Below are 26169 nucleotides of genomic sequence, written 5' to 3' on the forward strand. Positions count from 1 at the left end.
GTAGAGAGACAGACGGGTAGAGGATGACATAACAGACCACACTAGCTCAGCTCTGATCGGTCGGCTCGGCGATTGACGGTCACATCTCAGGACATACCAGAAGACTGATGTGTGTGTGTGTGTGTGTGTCTGTTGGTGTGTGTAATGACAGTTGTTCAGAGGAATGCCCCCCCCTCCTTTGATTTGTCATCCTGGTATATCTGGGCCAGTGAACTCACCCCTTCATCACCATCACTCTGACCTCACTCCTTGAGGAGCGCTTGATTCATGATCACCAGGTGGACTGGGGGGGGGGGGGGGGGGGGCATTATCCAAATGATGTGTGAAGAGATTTCTACACAGCTGCCTTTACTTATTCATTTATTTCAAACTGTCGCATCTCTTTCAGAAGAGAACTCAACAGGTGTGAAGACGTCGTGACATTTAATCAACAGACGTGTTGTAATCCAGCTTTTATGTTGAAATGTTTTTAACCACCTTCCTGTTTATAACTGTTTTAATTGAAGCAGAGACCGGAGGAGGAGCTAGTCTTCATGCGCCGTTTAAATGCGTTTACCGTGAATGTCAGCATATAGGTGCACTAACATGTAAGTGTCTGCTGAGTTGACCACAGTCTCGCAGTCACAGGTCTGATTAAGAAGCACTCCCATTTTTTTCGGGGCATTTTTTGCCCCTCTCCTAGTGATATCAGGGGCAAAATGATATTTCTTAGGGGCAGTTTTGCCCTTTGCCCTCGTGTATTTCCGACACTGATGACGCTGTGTGAAAAATTCAGAAATTAAAACCGGTATACCGCCCAGCACTACTTCGACCTACTACAGACCCTCACAACAAACTACGAAACATCCAGAACTCCAGAGACCACATCCCCACAGTCCTCTCAAAACCTCCACTGAATCTCCTCATCACCTAGACCTCCTGAACCTCAGATCCACTTCTCCTCATCACCTAGACCTCCTGAACCTCAGATCCACTTCTCCTCATCACCTAGACCTCCTGAACCTCAGATCCACTTCTCATCACCTAGAACCCCTGAACCTCAGATCCAGCCTCCTCACCTGGTTCCAGACCTGGAGGGGACATGGTCTCTTCCTCTGACACTCACTGATTTAAATCTGCTTTTATTCCTCGTTGTCTCATTGATCTGATAGTTTTCATCCCGAGTACCATGTAACGTACTTCTTATAGCGCTGTACACATAAAATGTATCATTATTTGTATTGTTAGCTGCAGCAACATGTCCAGATGTTCTGACAGATGTTAGAACATCTGGACATTAACACAGCTCTGATCCGACCCTAACTAGAACAAAACCTTAAAAGAGCTCGTTAGGAATCTCAATAAAAGTCCTAAACGTTCAAATTAAACATTTCCACAGAATATATACTCCTACAGTCAATGACAACAGACAAGAATGTGACAGCTTTAGACTGTGAGACACTTATCAGAGTCATGCTGAAGGAATCCAACACACACTAAAGGTGTTATTATAGTAAAAGTGATCATGTTCCTTCACAATAAATCTGGTTATATATTCTTTCAACTGCCAGACAAACTCAGTTGGTGTGACTAGTAACACTAGTCTAAAACTAAAGACTCAGTGTGTGATGCTAACACTAGTCTAAAACTAAAGCTGAAGAGTGATGATAACACTAGTCTAAAGCTACAGATTCAGAGTGTGATGATAACACTAGTCTAAAACTAAAGCTAAATAGTGTGATGATAACACTAGTCTAAAACTAAAGCTAAATAGTGTGATGCTAACACTAGTCTAAAACTAAAGCTACAGATTCAGTGTGTGATGCTAACACTAGTCTAAAACTAAAGCTACAGACTCAGTGTGTGATGCTAACACTAGTCTAAAACTAAAGCTGAAGAGTGATGATAACACTAGTCTAAAGCTACAGATTCAGAGTGTGATGATAACACTAGTCTAAAACTAAAGCTAAATAGTGTGATGATGCTAGTCTAAAGCTACAGATTCAGAGTGTGATGATAACACTAGTCTAAAACTAAAGCTACAGACTCAGTGTGTGATGCTAACACTAGTCTAAAACTAAAGCTACAGACTCAGTGTGATGCTAACACGAGTCTTAAACTAAAGCTAAAACAGCTACATCAACTAGTAAACACAGCTGCCTTAAGCTAGCGTGACAAACCAAAATGGCTGCAGATTAACTCTTTTGGAGCTTCACTTCTCCTTTTTACTGACGTAATCATATCCACAATGAATTAAAAGTTCAATCTCGCGAGCTAACAAGACAAAGAGTGACAACAACTGCGAGTTGCTGAAGTGTACCCATCTTGACAGTGCTGCGAAGCTAATGGCTAACCCCGCCCCCGCAGCGCAATCCGCTAAATTAATCGTGTTTAAGTTAGCCCCGTTAGCTTAGCCACTTAGCCGGCTAGGCTAGAAACATTTGGCTAACCATGCACTTTAAAGGCAAATTTGAACGTACGGTGATTATAATATGATAGTATTTAAACTGGTAAAGTTACACCGTAAACTGCCCTCCCTCCGGTTGTTGTTGTTAGCTTGCGTTAGCCTAAATCAGTGCTAAGCTAAGTGAATGCTAACCTGGAGCTCGGCCCGCTCCACCTCCCAGTGAGCCCTCTCCATCTCGAACCGGGCCCACTCGTGCTGGATGTAGTGCAGGATGCCGGGGATGGTGTACTGCTGCTGCTGCATTCGGGGTATCTCCTCCGGCTGGTGCGGTACCATGACACCTCCACATCCGGGTCCTCCGACCGGAGGATTAGCGGTGCTGTTGCTCCCTTGTTGCGGCGGTGGAGGTTGTCTCGAGGCCGCTCCGACTCCTCCTCCGCCGGGGTGATCATCCATGTTTTTTGGGGGGTATTTTTTTTTATATATAAAAGTAGAAGTAAAGTCCCAGACAGCAACGGTCCAATGAAGGATTCCCGACACCCCCCCCTAAAAAGAAGCCCGTGTCTGTCGCGCTGGATGAATGCGGACGGTTTGTGTGTGGCTCTAACCGGCCGCCATTACTTCTGTCTCCCTGTCTCCCTCCCTCCCTCGCTCGCTCTCTCTCTCTCTCTCCCTGGATCCGATTATTACGGAGGGAGGGAGAACCAAGCTGCGCTGCATGCCGGGAAAAGAGCCATCCTGGTTTTTTTCTTTCCCCTGTCATCCACTATGTAACGTCCATGACCCAGGAAGAACGTAGGATATCACACTTCCCATCTGGATTCAGATAAGATAAAATAAAAGAATCCTTTATTATTGTACAGCATTACAGCAGCATGGTGGACAGTGCAAACAAGCGACATAGTAAAAAACAAGATCAAAACTAGTATTATAAATAACTAATCAAGTAATAAAACAGTAAAGAATATTAAGTAAGTAACAAATCCCTAATAACTGAAATATTATATATACAGACATAATAGTTGTAGTATTGCACAGTGTATTTATATTGTGTTGTGTGGTCACTATGTAACTTTCATGACACAGAGAGAACGTAGGAAATCACAATCCTCCCATCTTGATTCAGATCATTTCACTTTTATGAGGTGAAGTGGAGCTCTTTGTGGATTAATTGTTACTTACATTATGGATTCATCTGGATCCATTGGAATGTATTTTTTTTATGAATTTATAAATAAAAATAAACAAATGTGGAAAAAAACTGAATCTGTATTATGTTCTTCTGTTTAAAAAAAAGTCTCAAATGTTGGCTGAGTTGTAAAGTTCGTATTTACCATTTGTTCCATGAACGCACTAGAGAAGTGCTCTACTGAGCATGCGTGATAAATGCTAACAGCTCTAGTTAGCTTAGCTCCATTGCGCTGTGTGATGATGGGGCTCATTTAGCTACAGGTTAGCTTACAAGCTAACGGCTTCCGGTAAGTTTCATAATCATTCATAATGTTAACCGACACGTGACACCGTTTAACGGCCGTATAGACGAGTTAAACTATGTTTAAACCCGCGTTATTAACGGAAACAAACTGTTTGTATACACGACGGGATGCTGCCTTCAAGTGCTGCTCGGAAACCGTAAACGCATCTTCTGTCATTGTAAACGGCTGTTTTAAGATGAATACAATATATAATTAACGTTAATATATTATACATATATACATATGTATATATATATATATATGAAACTAGAGGTGTTTGCTCCTCAGGATCTGGTCTCAGGATGATAAAGTATGTGCTGATGGTGAACCTGTCTGTCTGTGATATAATATATAGATATTAATAATATCTATATATTAATATCTATATAATATAGATATGATTCATCATTCTATATAATATAGATATTAATATATCATCGATATCTCAGGTGTCGGGATGATAAAGTTCGTGCTGATGGTGAACAGACAGGGCCAGACCAGACTGTCCCGTTATTACGACCCGGTGGAGCTCAACAGGAGAACGCTGCTGGAGAACCACGTGGTCCACTGCTGTCTGAGCCGCAGGAAGGACCAGGTACCTGTCTGTCTGTCTGTCTGTCTGTCTGTCTCTCTGTCTATCAGTGGCGGCTGGTCAATAGAGGGCGCTAGGGCGCCGCCCCACCTTGAGCCACAACAAATAAAATGAATAATAATAATAATAAACCATACAAATTGTCAATATTTGTGTTTTTGAAATGTGGTTGTTTAAAATATGATCTGTGCGGTAAATATATGCTTTTACTGTACTTCCTCTCCTCGTGTGCACGTTGTCTCAGCATATGTATATATATATATGTGTGTGTATATATATATATATATATATATATATATATATATAAGTTAGCTAGCTGCATGACGTCATGCTAATAACTTATTCAGCTTTAAAACAACGGGGACGGATCCAGCACGGACAGTTTGGGAGTGAGAGACATGAAGACATGCTGAGACATGATATATAGTTATTAATACATTATTATATATGTGTGTGTGTTTTATGTTATAGTGAATATTATTATATGATATATATATTATATGATATATATATATTATATGATATTTATATTATTATATTATACTCATTATATTATACTCATTATATTATACTCAATATTATTATATGATATATATATTATATGAAATATATATATTAGTATATGATATATGTATTATGTGACATATACATTATATGATATATATATATATTATATGATATACATATTATATTATACTGAGCCTATAATAAGATGTCCTGACGTGTTTATCAAAGTGTTATTTTCTGCTTTTCTGCATGTTGGAATAAAGGTTAAATATTTCACTGTAAAGCAGTAATACGTGTTTGATACCTTCATGTTTGCATGAAATCATTCTGGGTGTTCGCTGACATTGATGTGGCGCAGCCCTACAGAGAACATGTTGCACCAGCTCCACTGCCGTCTGTCTCTCTGCGGTAATAAACGTGTGTGTGTTCCTTTAACTCTCTGCTGGTTCTTAGTGTTCGTTTGTGGAATACAAAGACTTTAAACTGGTTTACCGTCAGTACGCCGCTCTGTACATCGTGGTCGGCGTCACGGACAACGAGGTGAGAGACGCCATGTTTTTATTTGTTTATTAGAATGCACAACATGAAGTATTCCTGTACCACAGTACAAGTACCGCTACCACTGTGAATATAAGTCATCTGTTTGGTTGTGACTTCACTTTGCACCACGTCCTCACACATTAAGTTATAAATGATGTCATCGATTGTTTAGATAATCTTATTTGTGATTGTTTTCCTCAGAACGAACTTTCCGTCTACGAGCTGGTTCATAACTTTGTGGAGGTTTTGGATAAATACTTCAGCCGGGTGGTGAGTTTACAGATGATCCAACAGTCTACTTTACTATTATTCTGCTGTGTATTTATAGTTGTGTGTGATTGAGGTGATCGTCCTCTAAAAAGAAAAACATTAATCTGTAATATTGACCCATTTGTCTGTCACTTTGTTTCTAGTCTCAGAACTTTGTTTGTTTTGTCTCCAACAGAGTGAACTGGACGTATCCTTTAATCTGACCAATCACAGCCGCCCTCTGTGAGCGCGACGTCCCGATTGTTAGCACGACTTCCTGTTTGTTTCTTTGACTCTTGGCCGTCTTCAGATCATGTTCAACTTGGACCGAGTCCACATCATCCTGGACGAGATGATCCAGAACGGACACGTGGTCGAGACCAACAAGAGCCACGTCCTCGCGCCACTCACCGCCCTCGACAAGATGGCCGACGGCTGAGGCTCCACAGGAAGTGATGTCACAGAACAGACATCATCCGGTGGCGATTAAACCGACGGGAATCGAACCTTCAACCTTGTGACTGTTTAAGGTTCCGATCAATATCAAAGGATTTTTCCACTGATGTCTAGATTTATTCAGTAAAATAAAGTAAATTTATAAAACTTTATTTGACCCTCCGATGGTCAAGTGACCCAAATTATTTAGTTTTATATCTTTGCTCAAACCAAGTACTTTGAATATCACTTATTTTTATTATTTTGCCATAAAAGTATATTTTATGTCTCTGCATGAGCAGAAAAACACGTGCGTGTTCTTTATGTTTCGTCTCTTTAGAATATATAAATATACATCTTTCATTGTTTCAGTGAAACGTGTAAAAACAGAAATTAAAGATCAATAATAAACACAGGACTCAGTCTTTACTTCATACTTTGCAAACATTTTAATGATTATTTTTTTTGGAGCATACACATTTGAAAATATCTGTTTTTTACCTCAAACTGCAACTTGAGTTAAATAAATGTTTATAATAATATACAAAGAAAATACAAGAGGGGGAGCAGAGCTTCTTCAAACCAGTGTTTGTGTCTCTAGAGACTCTACAGCCGGGTCACAACCCAAAGAAACCGCTCGCACACCAAACACAGAGCTTCAAATGAAAACACGAAGGAGGAGGACCTGAAGCTACGAGTCAAACCAGGCACTAAACTGAGGAGGAGGAAGGTCAACACACACACACACACACACACAGCAGCCTGAAGGAGACGAGGACACAAGGGAAGGAGGCGAGGGGGTTTAAGGATGTGAGGGTTTTTTTTTCTTTCAAACATAAATCCTCCTCCTCGTCCTCCAGCAGTCGGCAGGTTGCGATTGGCCGGCTGATCTGTCCGTCACGCGAGGAGCATGTCAGTGAGCAGGTCAGTTGAGGTGGAAGCCTTTCTCCATGGTGGCGGCTAACAGGCGCTCTCTCATGATGTCCTCGGAGGAATACTCGGGGAGCTTCAGGTAGTGGACGCAGGTGTTCACCGACGGGTAGCTGGAGTCTGTGGCGTCCACCTGCAGCCAATCAGAGCCGAGGAAACACCTTTACTAAAGCTCAAAGTACAGGTATGAGATAAAGAGCCAATCAGAGAGCGGCGTACCTTCCGGACGATGGTGAGGCGGGGGTGCAGGTTGGCGAGGCCTCCGGGGGGCAGCGTGGAGCAGCCGGTGGTGAACTGGAGGAACGCCTTCCTCTCGTCAGACGACATCCCGCAGAGAACTCTGACGAACCGCAGGAAGCCAGGACTGGAGGGGTCAGAGGTCGCAGGTCACTCACCGGACTGAGGGGACTCTGGCCCCTCTAAGGCGGGGGGACTCTGGACTGTCTAAGGGGGGGGGGGGGGGACTCTGGACTGTCTAAGGGGGGGGGGGGGGGCTCTGGCCCGTCTAATAGGGGGGGGGACTCTGGACTGTCTAAGGGGGGGGGGGGGGGACTCTGGCCCGTCTAATAGGGGGGGGGACTCTGGACTGTCTAAGGGGGGGGGGACTCTGGCCCGTCTAATAGGGGGGGGGGACTCTGGACTGTCTAAGGGGGGGGGGGGACTCTGGACTGTCTAAGGGGGGGGGGACTCTGGCCCGTCTAATAGGGGGGGGGGGACTCTGGCCCGTCTAATAGGGGGGGGGGACTCTGGCCCGTCTAATAGGGGGGGGGACTCTGGACTGTCTAAGGCGGGGGGACTCTGGACTGTCTAAAGGGGGGGGACTCTGGACCGTCTAGGGGGGGAGGGGGGGGGGACTCTGAAACCGTCTAAGGGGGGGGGGACTCTGGACCGTCTAGGGGGGGGGAGGGGGGGGACTCTGGACTGTCTAAGGGGGGGGGGGGGACTCTGGCCCGTCTAATAGGGGGGGGGGGACTCTGGACCGTCTAGGGGGGGACGGGGACGGGACTCTGGACTGTCTAAGGGGGGGGGGACTCTGGACCGTCTAGGGGGGGGGAGGGGGGGGACTCTGGACTGTCTAAGGGGGGGGGGACTCTGGACTGTCTAAGGGGGGGGGGACTCTGGCCCGTCTAATAGGGGGGGGGGGACTCTGGCCCGTCTAATAGGGGGGGGGGACTCTGGCCTGTCTAAGGGGGGGGGACTCTGGACTGTCTAAGGGGGGGGGGACTCTGGCCCGTCTAATAGGGGGGGGGGGACTCTGGCCCGTCTAATAGGGGGGGGGGACTCTGGCCCGTCTAATAGGGGGGGGGGACTCTGGCCCGTCTAATAGGGGGGGGGGACTCTGGACTGTCTAAGGCGGGGGGACTCTGGACTGTCTAAAGGGGGGGGACTCTGGACCGTCTAGGGGGGGAGGGGGGGGGACTCTGAAACCGTCTAAGGGGGGGGGGACTCTGGACCGTCTAGGGGGGGGGAGGGGGGGGACTCTGGACTGTCTAAGGGGGGGGGGGGGGGACTCTGGCCCGTCTAATAGGGGGGGGGGGACTCTGGACCGTCTAGGGGGGGACGGGGACGGGACTCTGGACTGTCTAAGGGGGGGGGACTCTGGACCGTCTAGGGGGGGGGAGGGGGGGGACTCTGGACTGTCTAAGGGGGGGGGGGGACTCTGGCCCGTCTAATAGGGGGGGGGGGACTCTGGACCGTCTAGGGGGGGACGGGGACGGGACTCTGGACTGTCTAAGGGGGGGGGGACTCTGGACCGTCTAGGGGGGGGAGGGGGGGGGGGGACTCTGAAACCGTCTAAGGGGGGGGGAGGGGGGGGACTCTGGACTGTCTAGGGGGGGGGAGGGGGGGGACTCTGGACTGTCTAAGGGGGGGGGGGGACTCTGGCCCGTCTAATAGGGGGGGGACTCTGGACTGTCTAAGGGGGGGGGGGGGACTCTGGCCCGTCTAAGGGGGGGGGACTCTGGACCGTCTAGGGGGGGGGAGGGGGGGGACTCTGGACTGTCTAAGGGGGGGGGGGGACTCTGGCCCGTCTAATAGGGGGGGGGACTCTGGACCGTCTAGGGGGGGGGGGGGGGGGGACTCTGAAACCGTCTAGGGGGGGGGGACTCTGGACCGTCTAAGGGGGGGGGGACTCTGGACTGTCTAAGGGGGGGGGGGACTTTGGCCCCTCTAAGTGGACTCACCTGTCTCTGGTGAAACCCAGCTTTGGTTCTGTGTAGTTGATGATGTCATCAGCGGTCCAGGATGGTGATTGGTTCCCGCAGAGGATCATCTGAACCTCTTTATGGCTGAAAGAACTCAACTTCTCCATCGGAAACACTCGATTGAATCCCTCTGAGGAGGAGAAGAGGAGAGGAGACAGCAGAGGAGGAGAGGAGACAAGAGAAGAGGAGAGGAGACAAGGCGACAAGAGAGGAGGAGACGAGAGGAGTCAGCAGGGGAGGAAATAGGAAACAACAGGATGAGACCGAAGGATTGTTTAATTGTTTTTTCATGTTTAATGTTGATTCTCCTCAAGAGTAACAGACAGAAACCAGTTCACTGTGTGTGTGTGTGTGTGTGTGTGTGTGTGTGTGTGTGTGTGTGTGTGTGTGTGTGTGTGTGTACCTCTGAAGGCCTCCATCTGTTTCTGGATCCCCGTGTGCATACAGAAGTCAAACATCAGCTCCACGTACTCCTCAGCGTTCTCCATCGTCACCATCTGTAAGAAACCAGGAGGTGTTCAGGAACCAGAACTCTGATGTGGATCCATCAACACCTCAGAACTCAGACGTGGTCTTTACCTCGTCGTCTCCGTTTGGTTTCAGATCCACAGCCGAGAAACCGTGAACCTTCGAGGATGGACAGAACTGGAAGTTCAACCTGAGGACAACAAGACAACCAGTTAGTCCAGCAGGACCACACCAGACCCACAAACAGGTTTCGTGGTTTCACTGAAGGTGAACTGGAGACCAGAGGTTCCGCTGTGGGGATGTGGTCTTACCCGAGGTCCTCGATGCTGAGGGGCGGTCCAGATCCCAGAGGGTTCCTCAGCATCAGGTCCTGGAGTCTGGTGTTCTTCTCATCTTCACACAGACTCTTACTGGACAGAATCTGCCTCCTCTTCACCGCCAGCTCCTTCACCTCCTTCAGGAAACGAGCCCTGCAGGAGGAGGAGGGGGGGGCAGGAGGAAATGAAGAAGGTCGAAGATCAGTTGGAGGAGGAGACACAAAATAATAAAACATGGTTATTAATGATTAACGAGGGATATGTACCGGCATAACACCGGCATAACACCTGCATAACACCGGCAGAACACCGGCAGAACACCGGCAGAACACCGGCAGAACACCGGCAGAACACCGGCATAACACATGCATAACACCTGCATAACACCGGCATAACACCGGCATAACACCGGCATAACACCGGCATAACACCTGCATAACACCTGCATAACACCGGCATAACACCTGCAGAACACCGGCATAACACCGGCATAACACCGGCATAACACATGCATAACACCGGCATAACACCGGCATAACACCTGCATAACACCGGCATAACACCTGCATAACACCGGCATAACACATGCATAACACCGGCATAACACCGGCATAACACCGGCATAACACCTGCATAACACCGGCATAACACCGGCATAACACCGGCATAACACCGGCAGAACACCGGCATAACACCGGCATAACACCTGCATAACACCGGCATAACACCGGCATAACACCGGCATAACACCGGCATAACACCTGCATAACACCGGCATAACACCGGCATAACACCGGCATAACACCGGCATAACACCTGCAGAACACCGGCATAACACCGGCATAACACCTGCATAACACCGGCATAACACCGGCAGAACACCGGCAGAACACCGGCAGAACACCGGCAGAACACCGGCATAACACCTGCATAACACCTGCATAACACCGGCATAACACCGGCATAACACCTGCAGAACACCGGCATAACACCGGCATAACACCGGCATAACACCGGCATAACACCTGCATAACACCGGCATAACACCTGCAGAACACCGGCAGAACACCGGCAGAACACCGGCATAACACCTGCATAACACCTGCATAACACCTGCATAACACCTGCATAACACCTGCATAACACCTGCATAACACCGGCATAACACCGGCATAACACCGGCATAACACCGGCAGAACACCCATCCACACTGCTCTCTCTCTCAGCCTCTCACCGGTGTGGGTTGACGAGCTGGAAGTCGTCCCAGGTGAGGATGCCATGGTACCAGGCCGGCGGTTTTGGTTTGGGGGGGTCCATGATGAACTCTGACTTGGAGTCCTCGTCGAAGCTCCCCACGGAGTAGGTCTCCTGGCTCTCCTCGGTGGACGCCTCCGACTGCAGCTCGGACAGCAGCAGGAAGGGCAGCGGGTTGGGCCGGTCGGCTTCGTGTCCCGGGGGAGACCCGCGGCTCTGGTAGAGCAGCTTGCTCATGTTGGACTTGATGTCGCCCATGCAGAGCAGCTTGAAGAAGGGCTGGGAGACCGGCAGGTCCACCAGCCGGTTGTCCTGGATGCACTTGGCCAGGAAGACGCCCAGGAAGTGGAAGAGCTTGGTGATCCGCTCCAGCTCCTCGCTGTCCTGAGGGAACGGAGCCGGGAACAGACCGCAGGAGCGCTGAACGTAGAAACCAGGAGGCTTCAGACCACCACCCAGATCCACCTGAGACCCAGAGAGACCAGGTTTATTAATTCAGACGATAGAGGAGATGTTGTCGTTTGTGTGCGTCTGTCTGTGTGTGTGTGTGTGTGTCTCTGTGTGTGTGTGTGTCTCTGTGTGTGTCTCTGTGTGTGTGTGTGTCTCTGTGTGTGTCTCTGTGTGTGTGTGTGTGTCTCTCTGTGTGTGTGTCTCTGTGTGTGTGTGTCTCTGTGTGTGTGTGTGTCTCTGTGTGTGTGTGTGTGTGTCTCTGTGTGTGTGTGTGTGTGTCTCTGTGTGTGTGTGTGTGTGTGTGTCTCTGTGTGTGTGTGTGTCTCTGTGTGTGTGTGTCTCTGTGTGTGTGTGTCTCTGTGTGTGTGTGTGTGTGTCTCTGTGTGTGTGTGTGTGTGTGTGTGTCTCTCTGTGTGTGTGTCTCTGTGTGTGTGTGTGTGTGTGTGTGTCTCTGTGTGTGTGTGTGTCTCTGTGTGTGTGTGTCTCTGTGTGTGTGTGTGTCTCTGTGTGTGTGTGTGTGTCTCTGTGTCTCTGTGTGTGTGTGTCTCTGTGTGTGTGTGTCTCTGTGTGTGTGTCTCTGTGTGTGTGTGTCTCTGTGTGTGTGTGTCTCTGTGTGTGTGTCTCTGTGTGTGTGTCTCTGTGTGTGTCTCTCTGTGTGTGTCTCTCTGTGTGTGTGTGTGTGTCTGTGTTGAGATGTTGTTGTTTACCTGTCTGGACTCGTCGTCGGGGAAGTCGTCGTCACACAGGTAGATCCCCAGAGACGTCCTCTGGAACTCAGCGGCCACCAGAGCGTAGAACTCCAGAGTTGGACCCAGACCGGTTCCCTCCTCCCCCTGAAACTCCACCTGAACACAGAACACAGACGTGGTGAGGGGGGGCCGCCAGAAACCTGGTTCTAAAGTCGTAGAACCCGTTAGTACTGAAGAGGTCCAGAGTTATCGGTTCTACCGTCGGTACTTTATTTAGTTCTGCAGAGAGACGTCCTCAGAAGTTCATAAACAAGAACGATAAAGAAATGATGATTATTGTGTGAAAGGATGAAAGGCTCAGATGTTGGAAGACGCTCTGAATCAAGGAAAGTTTATTAGTACAGCACATTTCAACAACAAGGTAATTCAAAGTGCTTCACATAAAACCATTAAAAGCATCAAAACATAAGGCAAAAGAAAAGGAGATTTAAAAACAATTGAAGAAACAGTGTAAGAAATAAAATTCAGTAGTAAAATCTAGACCAGGGATTCCCAAAGTGGGGTGCGCGAGCTGCCTCTAGGGGGTGCGCGAGAGGAAAAGTGTAATGGCGGTCTGATGGTGTAATAATATTAAATATTTAAAAAAAATGTAATTTTAATGTAAAAACTGTCAGGTGGGACATCTGAAGCTATCAGTCGTAAAAGAGGAGCGGGACAGAGAGAGAGAGAGGAATCGGAGGCGAGGGGAACGGAGAGGTGCATTGGGAGAGACCGGGAGAAGAAATCGAGCCAGAGTCAGAGGAAGATGAGACGGAGGAGACCAAAAAGGAGGAAGGGATTGCACAGACACATCGGGAGCACATCGGCCCATCGCGGAGTCAAGGTGAAAAAGAGGAAACGAGAGTGAGCATCAGACTGGGAAAAAAAGAGGAAATATGATGAAAAGTATGTGTGTCTGGGCTTCACTTGGATTGGCAACGCAGATTCCCCAAAGCCACAGTGCGTGGTGTGCAGTGAGGTTCTGGCTAACAGTCTGAAGCTCTTATTTACGTCGCCACCTGAACACCAAGCATGCCAGTGCAAGTCAAAAGCCCCTTACATATTTTAATATCGAAATTGGAGGAGTTACAAAACAGCCAAAAACAACTGGAGTCTCATTCATGTGTTGGTCTATAAATGACGCACTACGGCTTCATATCGGTTACAGAATAGCGAGAAAGGGGCTACCGCACACAATCACTGAAGACGTGAGCTCACCAGCTGCCAGAGAGATGGTGGAATGTATGATTGGGGAGAAAGAAGCAAACAAGTTGTGCATGATCCCGGTGTCCAACAACACTGTGTCGCCGCATCGATGCTTTGTCCGAAGACATCCTGGCTACATTAGTCGCTCATTAATTGTAAATTAAATGTGATAATCTGCCTCTGAGCCTGTGCGTGTGTGCTCGCATCCGTATTGCTCTTTAAAAGTGACGCCTTGTGTCACTGAAAGTTATTGAAACTTTGTTGCAGTGTTTCAGGGCGTTTTCACACCTTCAGTTCGTTTGCTTTGTTGCAGTTGCTCCTTTGTTCGGTTTGTGTTCACACTGCAACATTTAACAGCGGACTAAATCTTGTAAACAAATGCCACGCGCGAGCAAACTGTTCTCTCATTGGTCCGATTCTTATGCGGCTATGAAGGCTTAAAAGGCTCTGTTGCTTATTTTTTTTTTTTTATTAAGGGGGGGGGGGGGGGGGTGCGCGAACCCGGTCGGGATGTAGAAGGGGGTGCGCGGCCTAAAAAGTTTGGGAACCGCTGAGCTAGACAGTCATCTCACTACGATGAAGTCTGTTTGATCCGATCAAAAGCTCCAGAAGAAGTAAGAGGCCCTTAAGTTAGTTTCTGACTGAATGAGTCTGTTAATATCTTTTACATAAAATACAAATCTCAACATATTGATCGTTTCCTGTATTTTATTGTGAAGAACGTCGTCTCACCTCCAGCACCGACTTCCTGTCTGCGTGCAGCTGCATGACTGACTCCGCCCACTCCATCATGGCTTCTCCTCGGGGCACTTTCACTCGCTCGTGTTTCAGCCGACCGACCCTGAACTCACCGGGGTCGTCCCGCCGCACCGTGGTGGACGGCCGGGACCGCTCCATGGTCGCCTCCCGCCGGTTCTGGAGCCACACGATGGCCCTGCAGGACACACCGGGGTCAGAGGTTAAGTGAAAGAGATATATATATAAATAATGAGTTTAAGGGCTGATGAATGTCTGAAATCAAAAGGTTTATTATCTTTTAAATCCATTGTTCGGGGTTCCTCTCACTTCTTTATGATATTATTCTCTACTCATCTTACTGACGTCCGTCCCTCAGACTCACCTGGACGCTCCGAATGCCGTGCAGGTGAAGTAGAGCTGTCGGGTCTCGAAGGGGATGAGGAAAGGACACTTGGAGGTGAGCTGTTCACACCAGTCGGGCAGAGCTCCGCTGGCCAGAGCCAGAGGCTCCTAGGAAACAAGGAAACACATCAACATCCTGTTTAACAACAACAACAACAACAACCGGCTCTGTGCAGACAGGAAGTGGTGAGCGGACCTCGATCTGCTGCAGGATCTTGGTGGTGATCTTCTTACTGGTGAACTCCTCTGGAGACGCGTTGAACTGCAGCTCATCAAAGTCTGCAGACACAAAGATAAAGCATCAAGTACGATCAGATGTACTGATGAACATCAATGAACAGATGTACTGATGAACAGATGTACTGATGAACAGATGTACTGACATCTGTTCATTGTTAGAAGCATCGAGAAGCGTCTTTAAATGTTATTCAAGTCTAAAGTCACACTGACCACCAAATAACCTCAAAGAAACTTCAAACACACCAACGGAGCAGCAAACTCTGTGTGTGTGTGTGTGTGTGCCCTCCTGCAGTGTGTGTGTAGTGTGTGTGTGTGTGTGCGTGCGTACCCTCCTGCAGTGTGTGTGTGTTGGTTGCTCCGTCTCCTCCGATGATGTAGAGGATGCGCAGCAGCTGCAGGACGTCTTCGACTCCGCAGGCGTTCTGGCTGCAGCCGGCCTTCGCCTGCGCCATCTCCCGGGCAACGCACAGGATCTCGCTGCTCTGATTGGCCGAGACCGATCCGGGGCTCAGACCGCCGGAGCGACCCCCCGATATACTGATGCTGTGTTCACACAGGTCCTGTAGGGGGGGCATAGGTCAGAGGTCAGGTGGGTTTCAGTGGAAATATATACACACATTGTGTGTGGACTATTGTAGGCTGGAGAGTATTCCCATGTCTCCAGCCCCCCTCTCCCCCCCCCCGAGGTGTTTGGTGGTAAAATAGAAGATCTCAGCTGGAGAGAAGCTACAGAATCCTGTTGCTGTGTTTATGAATCACTGCGTCTGTGGACGTCCTTCAGCGTGAATGATCTGGTTTCATCTTTGTGTTACTGAGAACACAGCGACGTCTCACCATCTTTCCGCTCTCCTTCTCTTTCTCAGAGTCCTTCAGCTCTCTGTACATTATCCTGCAGGACCAGAAACACAACACGTCAGACCCGTTTCACATCACGCTGGACCCGATTCTGGACCTGGACTCTTACGTGTACGTGGGCTCCCAGATGCGCCGCAGCTTGTCCGTCTTCACGGCTCCGCTGCAGGAGAGCTGCAGCAGCCGCTGGACGTAGTAGAAGATGGTGGACTTGTAGTTGGACAGAGGAAGCTCCACCTCCCGGGTCGTCCCTAGACCGGCCACCTGAACACACGCGCACACGTTAACGGTCTACATGCGTTTCCTGACGAGCTCAGCCGATTGGTGGTCATGTGACATCGTACCTTCAGGGTGAGAGACAGGTGAGGAGACGGAGCACACTCCACCTCCTCCTGGACCTCCGAGCGAGGAGTTCCTGTCAGAAGAAAAGGTTTAAATAGAAATAGAATTCTTTCTTTCTCATCGAGCAAAGTACAACAAATACTGACTGCATATACAAACATACTCGATATGCATTTGTTGTGAACACGGTGAGATAGTTGAGATGTTGTATCGGCCCAAAACACAATAAATAAATCCAAAGATGCTTAAAAATAATGACTGAACTCAGAAATGTTGCTCAGTTTCAAAATAAAATCATTCGAATGTTTACTGAACGTTGATGTTGCTTCAGTTTCATCCATCAGACGTAAACATGTCGAAAAAGACACAAAATGATTTGTAAAGTTCGCGCATGATTTTAGAGAAAAACGTACAAAACAATGTTAGCAACTTGTGTGTAACACTTCGTGAAAAATATCTGAAAAGTACAAGTAATACGTTAATACTTCAAGTAAAATAAGTTTTAAACTTGGTGAGAACCTTTAGTAAAATATGTGAAAAAGGTGTGTGCGCGTGTGCGTGCTCGTGTGCGTGTGTGTGTGTGCGCGCGTGTGTGTGTGTGCGTGTGTGTGTGTGTGTGCGTGCATGCGCGTGTAGTACCTGGCTGGGGAATCTCCAGGTCGGTGGTCTGCTGGACGTTGGTTCTTCCTGGTCTGGGGTCAAAAGCGGGGACCAGAGCAGAGAACTGTCTCTTGAGGACAAAGTCGTCGTCCCACGTCCTCCTGCGACCTCCTTTGGTCTCGTACTCCTCCTCCTCCTGCGACACACACACGCACACTGATTACACCCTCTGACATCACTTCCTGTTACTCAGCCCAGCTGAGTGATGATGTACAGATATATTATGAAATAATATAAAGGTGTATTACCAGGACCTCCTCGTACTCCTGGTCCTCCTGATTGTCGTCTTCGTTCTCGTCGTCGTCGTCGTCGGGCTCCGGGAGGTCCTCCTCGTCGTCCAGCTCGGCCAATAGCGTGTTAGCGCGACAGCTGTCCAGGAAGTCTGCAGAGAAGACACGAGAGGAACGTCTTCAAATCCATCTTCATACATTTCTAGTAACTCTGAGCACGAACCCTCCGGACTCTTCTGTGTGTGATGGAGATCAAACAGGCCGACGGGGACATTGCTGCTGCTCCACTTCTGTATGAAAACCTTCAAGTAGTGGAAGTTCTCTGTGCCGTCTTCTAACTCATCGCTACACCAGCTGTTTGTGTTCACCAAGTATTCCTGAAATACTTTGTGATAAAAACACATTTACACTCAGTGAGCTCAAGATGCCGTGTAACTAACTGACGGACGGACGGACAGACAGATTCAATTACAGGTATTATTATACCTGGAACGGGATCTATAATATGTAAATACTGGTGATTTTAGCCCAGAAACATTTTATCTTCAGCATCCAGACTGAAGCTGTGAATTGGTCCCTTTCAGCAAAAAAACTGATTTTAGGTTTTATCTCATAAATTTGCGACAAATCTCAGAATATTACTGTTAATAAAACACCGACACTGAGATCCAAATATGTAAAAGTAAAGATGATTTCTTTACATTCTTGACAAAAGACGAATTGAGGAAATCCTCCGTTATGAAAACAAACATGTTTTATCTCATTCAGCTCTAAAAACGTGTTCATAATTAATGTGTAAAATGTGAAGTTTAGCTGCTAATGAAAGAAGAGTTAGAGAGCAGGTTAGCTGAAGCAGGACGAGTGTGTGTCTCTGTGTGTGTGTCTCTGTCTCTGTGTGCGTGTGTGTGTGTCTCTGTGTGTCTCTGTGTGTGTGTCTGTGTGTGTGTGTGTGTCTCTGTGTGTGTGTGTGTGTCTCTGTGTGTGTGTGTGTGTCTCTGTGTGTGTGTGTGTGTGCGTGTGTCTCTGTGTGCGTGTGTGTGTGTCTCTGTGTGCGTGTGCGTGCGTGTGCGTCTCTGTGTGTGTCTCTGTCTGTGTGCGTGCGTGTGTCTCTGTGTGTGTGTCTCTGTCTCTGTGTGCGTGTGTGTGTGTCTGTGTGTGTGTCTCTGTGTGTGTGTCTGTGTGTGTGTGTGTGTGTGTGTCTCTGTGTGTGTGTGTGTGTCTCTGTGTGTGTGTGTGTGTGTGTGCGTCTCTGTGTGTGTGTGTGTGTGTGTGTGTGCGTCTCTGTGTGTGCGTGTGTCTCTGTGTGCGTGTGTGTGTGTCTCTGTGTGCGTGTGCGTGCGTGTGCGTCTCTGTGTGTGTCTCTGTCTGTGTGCGTGCGTGTGTCTCTGTGTGTGTGTCTGTGTGCGTGTGTCTGTGTGCGTGTGTCTGTGTGTGTGTGTCTGTGTGCGTGTGTCTGTGTGCGTGTGTCTGTGTGTGTGTCTCTGTGTGTGTGTCTCTGTGTGTGTGTCTGTGTGCTTGTGTCTGTACCATAGAGAGAGAACTCAGCTTCCTGTCCCGTGTCACTCTCGCTGGACGTGGACGTCAGGCTGGTCGTCAGGGTGTTGCTTAGCAACTGTCCCACTGACAGACCGGTGGTTGCCGTGGCAACGTTATTGCTGCTGGTTACTATGGAGGTTGACATGGTAACGGTGGAGGTGGTGCCGGTGCTGGTGAGGTTAGGAAAGCTCTGAGCCCCCATGAGAGGAGACGCTGCAAACAGACAAGATGACGGTTAGTGGACAGCAGCAGGTGAGGCTCGTTAGGCTCAGCTGACTAGTTACAGTGTAGTACTACTGCAGTACTCACTGACAGTCACAGTATTAGTGTAGTACTACTGCAGTACTCACTGACAGTCACAGTATTAGTGTAGTACTACTGCAGTACTCACTGACAGTCACAGTATTAGTGTAGTACTGCTGCAGTACTCACTGACAGTCACAGTATTAGTGTAGTACTGCTGCAGTACTCACTGACAGTTACAGTATTAGTGTAGTACTGCTGCAGTACTCACTGACAGTTACAGTATTAGTGTAGTACTGCTGCAGTACTCACTGACAGTCACAGTATTAGTGTAGTACTACTGCAGTACTCACTGACAGTCACAGTATTAGTGTAGTACTACTGCAGTACTCACTGACAGTTACAGTATTAGTGTAGTACTACTGCAGTACTCACTGACAGTTACAGTATTAGTGTAGTACTACTGCAGTACTCACTGACAGTCACAGTATTAGTGTAGTACTACTGCAGTACTCACTGACAGTCACAGTATTAGTGTAGTACTACTGCAGTACTCACTGACAGTTACAGTATTAGTGTAGTACTACTGCAGTACTCACTGACAGTTACAGTATTAGTGTAGTACTACTGCAGTACTCACTGACAGTTACAGTATTAGTGTAGTACTACTGCAGTACTCACTGACAGTTACAGTATTAGTGTAGTACTACTGCAGTACTCACTGACAGTCACAGTATTAGTGTAGTACTACTGCAGTACTCACTGACAGTCACAGTATTAGTGTAGTACTACTGCAGTACTCACTGACAGTCACAGTATTAGTGTAGTACTGCTGCAGTACTCACTGACAGTTACAGTATTAGTGTAGTACTACTGCAGTACTCACTGACAGTCACAGTATTAGTGTAGTACTACTGCAGTACTCACTGACAGTTACAGTATTAGTGTAGTACTACTGCAGTACTCACTGACAGTCACAGTATTAGTGTAGTACTGCTGCAGTACTCACTGACAGTTACAGTATTAGTGTAGTACTACTGCAGTACTCACTGACAGTCACAGTATTAGTGTAGTACTACTGCTGTACTCACTGACAGTTACAGTATTAGTGTAGTACTACTGCAGTACTCACTGACAGTCACAGTATTAGTGTAGTACTACTGCAGTACTCACTGACAGTCACAGTATTAGTGTAGTACTGCTGCAGTACTCACTGACAGTTACAGTATTAGTGTAGTACTACTGCAGTACTCACTGACAGTCACAGTATTAGTGTAGTACTGCTGCAGTACTCACTGACAGTCACAGTATTAGTGTAGTACTACTGCAGTACTCACTGACAGTTACAGTATTAGTGTAGTACTACTGCAGTACTCACTGACAGTTACAGTATTAGTGTAGTACTACTGCAGTACTCACTGACAGTCACAGTATTAGTGTAGTACTACTGCAGTACTCACTGACAGTTACAGTATTAGTGTAGTACTACTGCAGTACTCACTGACAGTCACAGTATTAGTGTAGTACTACTGCAGTACTCACTGACAGTCACAGTATTAGTGTAGTACTACTGCAGTACTCACTGACAGTTACAGTATTAGTGTAGTACTACTGCAGTACTCACTGACAGTCACAGTATTAGTGTAGTACTACTGCAGTACTCACTGACAGTCACAGTATTAGTGTAGTACTGCTGCAGTACTCACTGACAGTTACAGTATTAGTGTAGTACTACTGCAGTACTCACTGACAGTTACAGTATTAGTGTAGTACTACTGCAGTACTCACTGACAGTTACAGTATTAGTGTAGTACTACTGCAGTACTCACTGACAGTTACAGTATTAGTGTAGTACTACTGCAGTACTCACTGACAGTCACAGTATTAGTGTAGTACTACTGCAGTACTCACTGACAGTCACAGTATTAGTGTAGTACTGCTGCAGTACTCACTGACAGTTACAGTATTAGTGTAGTACTACTGCAGTACTCACTGACAGTCACAGTATTAGTGTAGTACTACTGCAGTACTCACTGACAGTCACAGTATTAGTGTAGTACTGCTGCAGTACTCACTGACAGTTACAGTATTAGTGTAGTACTACTGCAGTACTCACTGACAGTCACAGTATTAGTGTAGTACTACTGCTGTACTCACTGACAGTTACAGTATTAGTGTAGTACTACTGCAGTACTCACTGACAGTTACAGTATTAGTGTAGTACTACTGCAGTACTCACTGACAGTCACAGTATTAGTGTAGTAGTACTGCAGTACTCACTGACAGTCACAGTATTAGTGTAGTACTACTGCAGTACTCACTGACAGTTACAGTGTAGTAATATTGCAGTACTCACTAGCAGTACTCATGACGTTCCTGCCCAGCGTGTTGGTGTTGTTGTCGCTGCTGCTGCGGCTCAGGTTCATGTTGTTGGTGGCGTTGGTGCGCGACATGTTGGGTGCGCGGCGGACGAAGGACTCCATGAGGCTGGCCTCCCGAGACGACAGGTTGGGCACGCTGGCGCTGGAGCTCATGGGGGCGCCGGCGGCCAGCAGCGAGCTGACGGACAGCCGGGCGTTAGCCGCCGAACAGAGGGGCCTCTGGGAAGGCGCGTCCTTGCCGGACGACTCCGACACGGAGCTGACGTCGGGCGAGCTCACGCTCACCAGCCCCATGGAGATCGCCATGGCCGGGTCGTCGGAGTCCTTGTTTCTGGCTTCTTCGCCCGGGGCGGGCGCGTCGGCGATGAGCGTGCCGGTGCCGGTCGCCGAGCCGGACCCGCCCTCTGCCGCGGAGGACAGCACGACGATGGGTTCGACCCCAGTTAGTAATCCCAAACCGGATCCCTGGTCCAGCAGCAGCCCCTCGGCCCTCCTCTCCAGACGCAGACCTCCGGCGCCCGGCAGCCCCGCGGACGAGCTCAGGCTGATGTCGGAGGAGGAGGCCACGCTGCACACGGAGCTGCTGCTGCCCTTCCTGCTGGAGGAGCTGGCCCCGCCCAGCGACGTGGCCCCGCCCTTGTCGGGACAGTTATTTTTCACCAGGCTGCTCCACGACTGCTGCTGCGAGGACGACGACGTGGTGGAGGAGGACGAGGAGGAGGTGGTGGTCGTGGTGCCGCCGCTGGCCGCCGGCGTCGCGGAGGGTCCCACCGTGGAGGAGGCGGGGCCTGAAACAGTGGATGAGACAGGTTTGGGTGACGGCGCTGTGGCAGCCGACTCAGGGTCGTACCCTGGAGCAAGCTTGAGGTCAAACTTCCCTTCAGCGCCCATACGGTAAGAGTTAGAGCCGCCGGCATCCCAGGTTACATCAATCCAGCCTGGATGGACAGAGAGATAGGAGGGAGACGGACGGATGGATGTCAGAGACCCGGCAGAGAGAGAGACAGACAGAGAGAGACAGAGTGGTAGAGGGAGGCAGACAGACAGCAGAGAAGCAGCTTACAGTCAGAGCAGCTCCACACTGGACCACAGGAGGCGCTCAAGTCACAGTGAAACCAGGACCCGGCTTTATAACGCAGCAAATATATTAAAGCATTCTTCTGTATCATGTCCTTGATTTTTAAAGATGTTTTAGTTTTGTGTAAAGCACATTAAAGGACGGGACCAATACTAAAGCCGAGCACTAAACCTCAACACCAAGTACTGAAAAGAATCGATAAATAGTAAATATTCATGTTTGTAATCATTGATTTAACATCAAAAAACACAATATTACTGATTCCCAACCCTAGTAAAGAGAATCTCACATTTATTTATTCTTTGAATACTTTTCATGAAGTATTCAACCCGAGGATGTCTTATTTTATTGCTGTAATTCAAATATAATTACTCTGCATATTTGTACATATTGAAAATCATTTTACAAAGACGTAACTTAGCTCACAAAAGAACTGAAGTGTAAACATGTGACTTTAAAGGTGCAGCAATATTGAACACAGAATGATTAATTCATAAATAGATCATTTAATTCCATTGTTGTGATGGCCCATTATTTCACCAATAGTTTGAAAACAAGCACCATAGTTCTGAAGATACAAACTGTCCCTGTAACAAATAAAAGCACATGGCTCATTAGTATGCAGCATGGCTCATTAGTATGCAGCACGGCTCCAGGACTCAGTTTCTCCCTACTGTGATGAAGGCATGACCTGCCCTCCTCTGCCTCCGATTGGCTTACCCGGATATACATTATATACTAACATGCCTTCATCACAGCAGGGAGAAACTAATGAGCCATGCCGCATACTAATGAGCCATGTGCTTCGGTTTGTGACAGGGACAGTTTGTATTTTGTATTTTTTGGTTTGTTTTCAGGACAAACGTCCACGTTTTTATGCTTCAGGCTTTTAAAACATTTCAGAACAAGAACAAACGAAACATTATTCAGCAGAAGACATTTTGTTTTGTTTGTCTTTAAGCACCACAAGGTATTTTTTATAATAAAATACATGAAATGAACATATTAGCTAATTGTAGTGTACTCATTTATTATTGATAATTTGATATTTATCTGTAAATCTTCAGAGTGACAAAGAACGGGTGTGCATCATCTACATTAATATGAATATAATGTTCACATATTAACATTTTAAAACTCCCAAGGAGGAGCTTTAAGGTCCAGGTGGAGCGATGAGAGAGAAAAATATGAACACAAGTCACAGAAAAATGACAATCAAAAAGCTAAAAGTAGAAAAATATTTCTGGCAAAATGCAAAAAAGCATCAAAGCCACAAAAGAAAGAAATTGAACCGAAGAAACAACAACAATCCTGGTTTGATTTAAAAAAGATTAATCAACAAGAGCTGCTGGTTCAGCTCACCGACAGAAACATCCGATCTGAGTGAAAACACAGAAACACCAACGAGGAGGAAAGGCGGTAGGGAGGAAGAGGAGGAGGGAGGGGAGAAGGAGGAAGGAGGGAGGAAGATGTTCGTTATTGTACGAGCACAAATCAGAACTTTTATTTGGACCTGATTTAAAGACGACTGTCCAGGAGACCTGTTGGAGCATTTAGAAGTGCGTACGTGTGTGTGTGTGTGTGTGTGTGTGTGTGTGTGTGTGTGTGTGTGTGTGTGTGTGTGAGGGAGAAGAGGGTTACTGCAGAATGGTCCTTCTGTCCTACAGTAACCTGCTGAGGACACGGATCACACAGTTAAAACATGCGGGAAGATATCTGAACCAGCAGCTCGTTACAACTCAAACTCTTGAGTTGAATCTACTTAAATTTATTAGATTTGTGTTGTTTTGAAAGTCGTCTCAAAGACAAATAATGTGGCACCAAAACATGAAAACAAAGCAACTTGCTGGAACAAATATATCTTCCCACATCGAGCCTCTGAAACCGGAAGCTGGACTCCAGTTAACAACAAAAAAAGACATTGAAAAGTTATTAAACGTTAAATAAACCGGTTGATCTGGTTGTTCGGTGAGTCTTACCGTTGTGAGCCTCTCCGGTGACGGTGCCCTCTCCGGACGGGTTGCCGTCCTGGTCGCGCCACTTCCAGTCGATGCCTCGGACGACCCGCGCCCCCGGGACGATGTACTTCATCACCTGGGAGCGGAACAGACGCCGCTGACGACGGAGGTTAGCCTCCGCCTCCTTCACGGCTTTACCTGACGGGGGAGGAGCCAGAGAGAGACGGGGGTTACAGAGGGATTAAACAAACAAACAGTTCATTTTTAGATGCTTTGGAAGCTGGAGGTGTTTCAAAATCTACATTTGAGTAAACGTCTACCACAACGTCCCTGATCCCGGTATCAACAGTCTACCATCATAGTCCCTGATCCCGGTATCAAGAGTCTACCACAACGTCCCTGATCCCGGTATCAAGAGTCTACCACAACGTCCCTGATCCCGGTATCAAGAGTCTACCACAACGTCCCTGATCCCGGTATCAAGAGTCTACCACCACGTCCCTGATCCCGGTATCAAGAGTCTACCACAACGTCCCTGATCCCGGTATCAAGAGTCTACCACAACGTCCCTGATCCCGGTATCAAGAGTCTACCACAACGTCCCTGATCCCGGTATCAAGAGTCTACCACCACGTCCCTGATCCCGGTATCAAGAGTCTACCACAACGTCCCTGATCCCGGTATCAAGAGTCTACCACAACGTCCCTGATCCCGGTATCAAGAGTCTACCACAACGTCCCTGATCCCGGTATCAAGAGTCTACCACAACGTCCCTGATCCCGGTATCAAGAGTCTACCACAACGTCCCTGATCCCGGTATCAAGAGTCTACCACAACGTCCCTGATCCCGGTATCAAGAGTCTACCACAACGTCCCTGATCCCGGTATCAAGAGTCTACCACAACGTCCCTGATCCCGGTATCAAGAGTCTACCACAACGTCCCTGATCCCGGTATCAAGAGTCTACCACAACGTCCCTGATCCCGGTATCAAGAGTCTACCACAACGTCCCTGATCCCGGTATCAAGAGTCTACCACCACGTCCCTGATCCCGGTATCAAGAGTCTACCACAACGTCCCTGATCCCGGTATCAAGAGTCTACCACAACGTCCCTGATCCCGGTATCAAGAGTCTACCACAACGTCCCTGATCCCGGTATCAAGAGTCTACCACAACGTCCCTGATCCCGGTATCAAGAGTCTACCACAACGTCCCTGATCCCGGTATCAAGAGTCTACCACAACGTCCCTGATCCCGGTATCAAGAGTCTACCATCACGTCTCTGATCCTGGACTACTGGGGGGGTCTTACCCAGCTGGTCCTCACAGACAGCGGTGACGGTGCCGTACAGCTCCAGGCCGGACAGAGACAGGTAGTGGGTCTGACCACTGGCGTTCTTCCCCATCTGTTTGATCCGGATGTGTCTCCAGCCCTGCTTCTCCTCTTTGGACGGGTCCAGAGGCCATGTGGCCGTGGACCTGAGACAGACAATAAATCATTTGGTCCAGATTGTATTGATCACTACAGCTGATTAACTGATCACTTTATTGGGACACAGAGGAACGTCGTACCCCGGTTCGTTGAGGCTGCAGTCGTCTACGTGGGTGTAGAGAGTCGTCCAATTCTGACCGTCTTTCGACACCTGAAACACCCAGTTCCTCAACGCAGAGCGGCCATAACCCCTGCAGGAGGGGGGGAGGGGAGAGGCGATGTAAAAAAAAGTGATCCTAATGAAATGTACTTGTTTCCTGCATGTATTAGGCTGAA

At 48.0% G+C, this 26169-nt stretch overlaps 3 protein-coding genes across 4 annotated transcripts in view; 1 reads left to right on the plus strand and 2 right to left on the minus strand.

The window, feature by feature from the left end:
• strn3 (striatin, calmodulin binding protein 3) overlaps positions 1–3001 on the minus strand; it is a 15068-nt gene extending 12067 nt beyond the window's left edge. The window contains exon 1 of the mRNA XM_079286554.1: positions 2579–3001. Coding sequence (XP_079142680.1) covers positions 2579–2842 — 264 coding nt within the window. The 5' untranslated portion in view covers positions 2843–3001. The remainder of the gene's footprint in view (positions 1–2578) is intronic.
• A 655-nt stretch (positions 3002–3656) lies between these two features.
• ap4s1 (adaptor related protein complex 4 subunit sigma 1) lies at positions 3657–6527 on the plus strand. 2 transcript variants are annotated; one of them, XM_079287014.1, is made up of 6 exons: positions 3657–3864; positions 4257–4456; positions 5414–5500; positions 5702–5770; positions 5946–5957; positions 6060–6527. In XM_079287014.1, the coding sequence occupies exons 2-6, from the start codon at positions 4319–4321 to the stop codon at positions 6186–6188; spliced, it is 435 nt and encodes a 144-aa protein (XP_079143140.1). In that variant the 5' UTR covers positions 3657–3864; positions 4257–4318; the 3' UTR covers positions 6189–6527. The 2 variants fall into 2 exon arrangements, with proteins under 2 accessions (XP_079143140.1, XP_079143139.1); XM_079287013.1 differs by having other exon boundaries at positions 3663–3864; positions 4311–4456; positions 6060–6524.
• A 91-nt stretch (positions 6528–6618) lies between these two features.
• hectd1 (HECT domain containing 1) overlaps positions 6619–26169 on the minus strand; it is a 39154-nt gene continuing 19603 nt past the window's right edge. Inside the window, 22 exon segments of the mRNA XM_079286840.1 lie at positions 6619–7247; positions 7334–7478; positions 9298–9448; positions 9722–9815; positions 9898–9976; positions 10098–10256; positions 11338–11822; positions 12515–12652; positions 14474–14675; positions 14862–14989; positions 15078–15160; positions 15450–15681; positions 15956–16010; positions 16086–16237; positions 16318–16388; positions 16955–17111; positions 17224–17357; positions 18733–18954; positions 21341–22303; positions 24423–24599; positions 25714–25880; positions 25974–26084. Coding sequence (XP_079142966.1) covers positions 7110–7247; positions 7334–7478; positions 9298–9448; positions 9722–9815; positions 9898–9976; positions 10098–10256; positions 11338–11822; positions 12515–12652; positions 14474–14675; positions 14862–14989; positions 15078–15160; positions 15450–15681; positions 15956–16010; positions 16086–16237; positions 16318–16388; positions 16955–17111; positions 17224–17357; positions 18733–18954; positions 21341–22303; positions 24423–24599; positions 25714–25880; positions 25974–26084 — 4243 coding nt within the window. The 3' untranslated portion in view covers positions 6619–7109.

The sequence above is a fragment of the Melanostigma gelatinosum genome (assembly GCF_949748355.1).
Source record: "Melanostigma gelatinosum genome assembly, chromosome: 16".
Taxonomy (NCBI): domain Eukaryota; kingdom Metazoa; phylum Chordata; class Actinopteri; order Perciformes; family Zoarcidae; genus Melanostigma; species Melanostigma gelatinosum.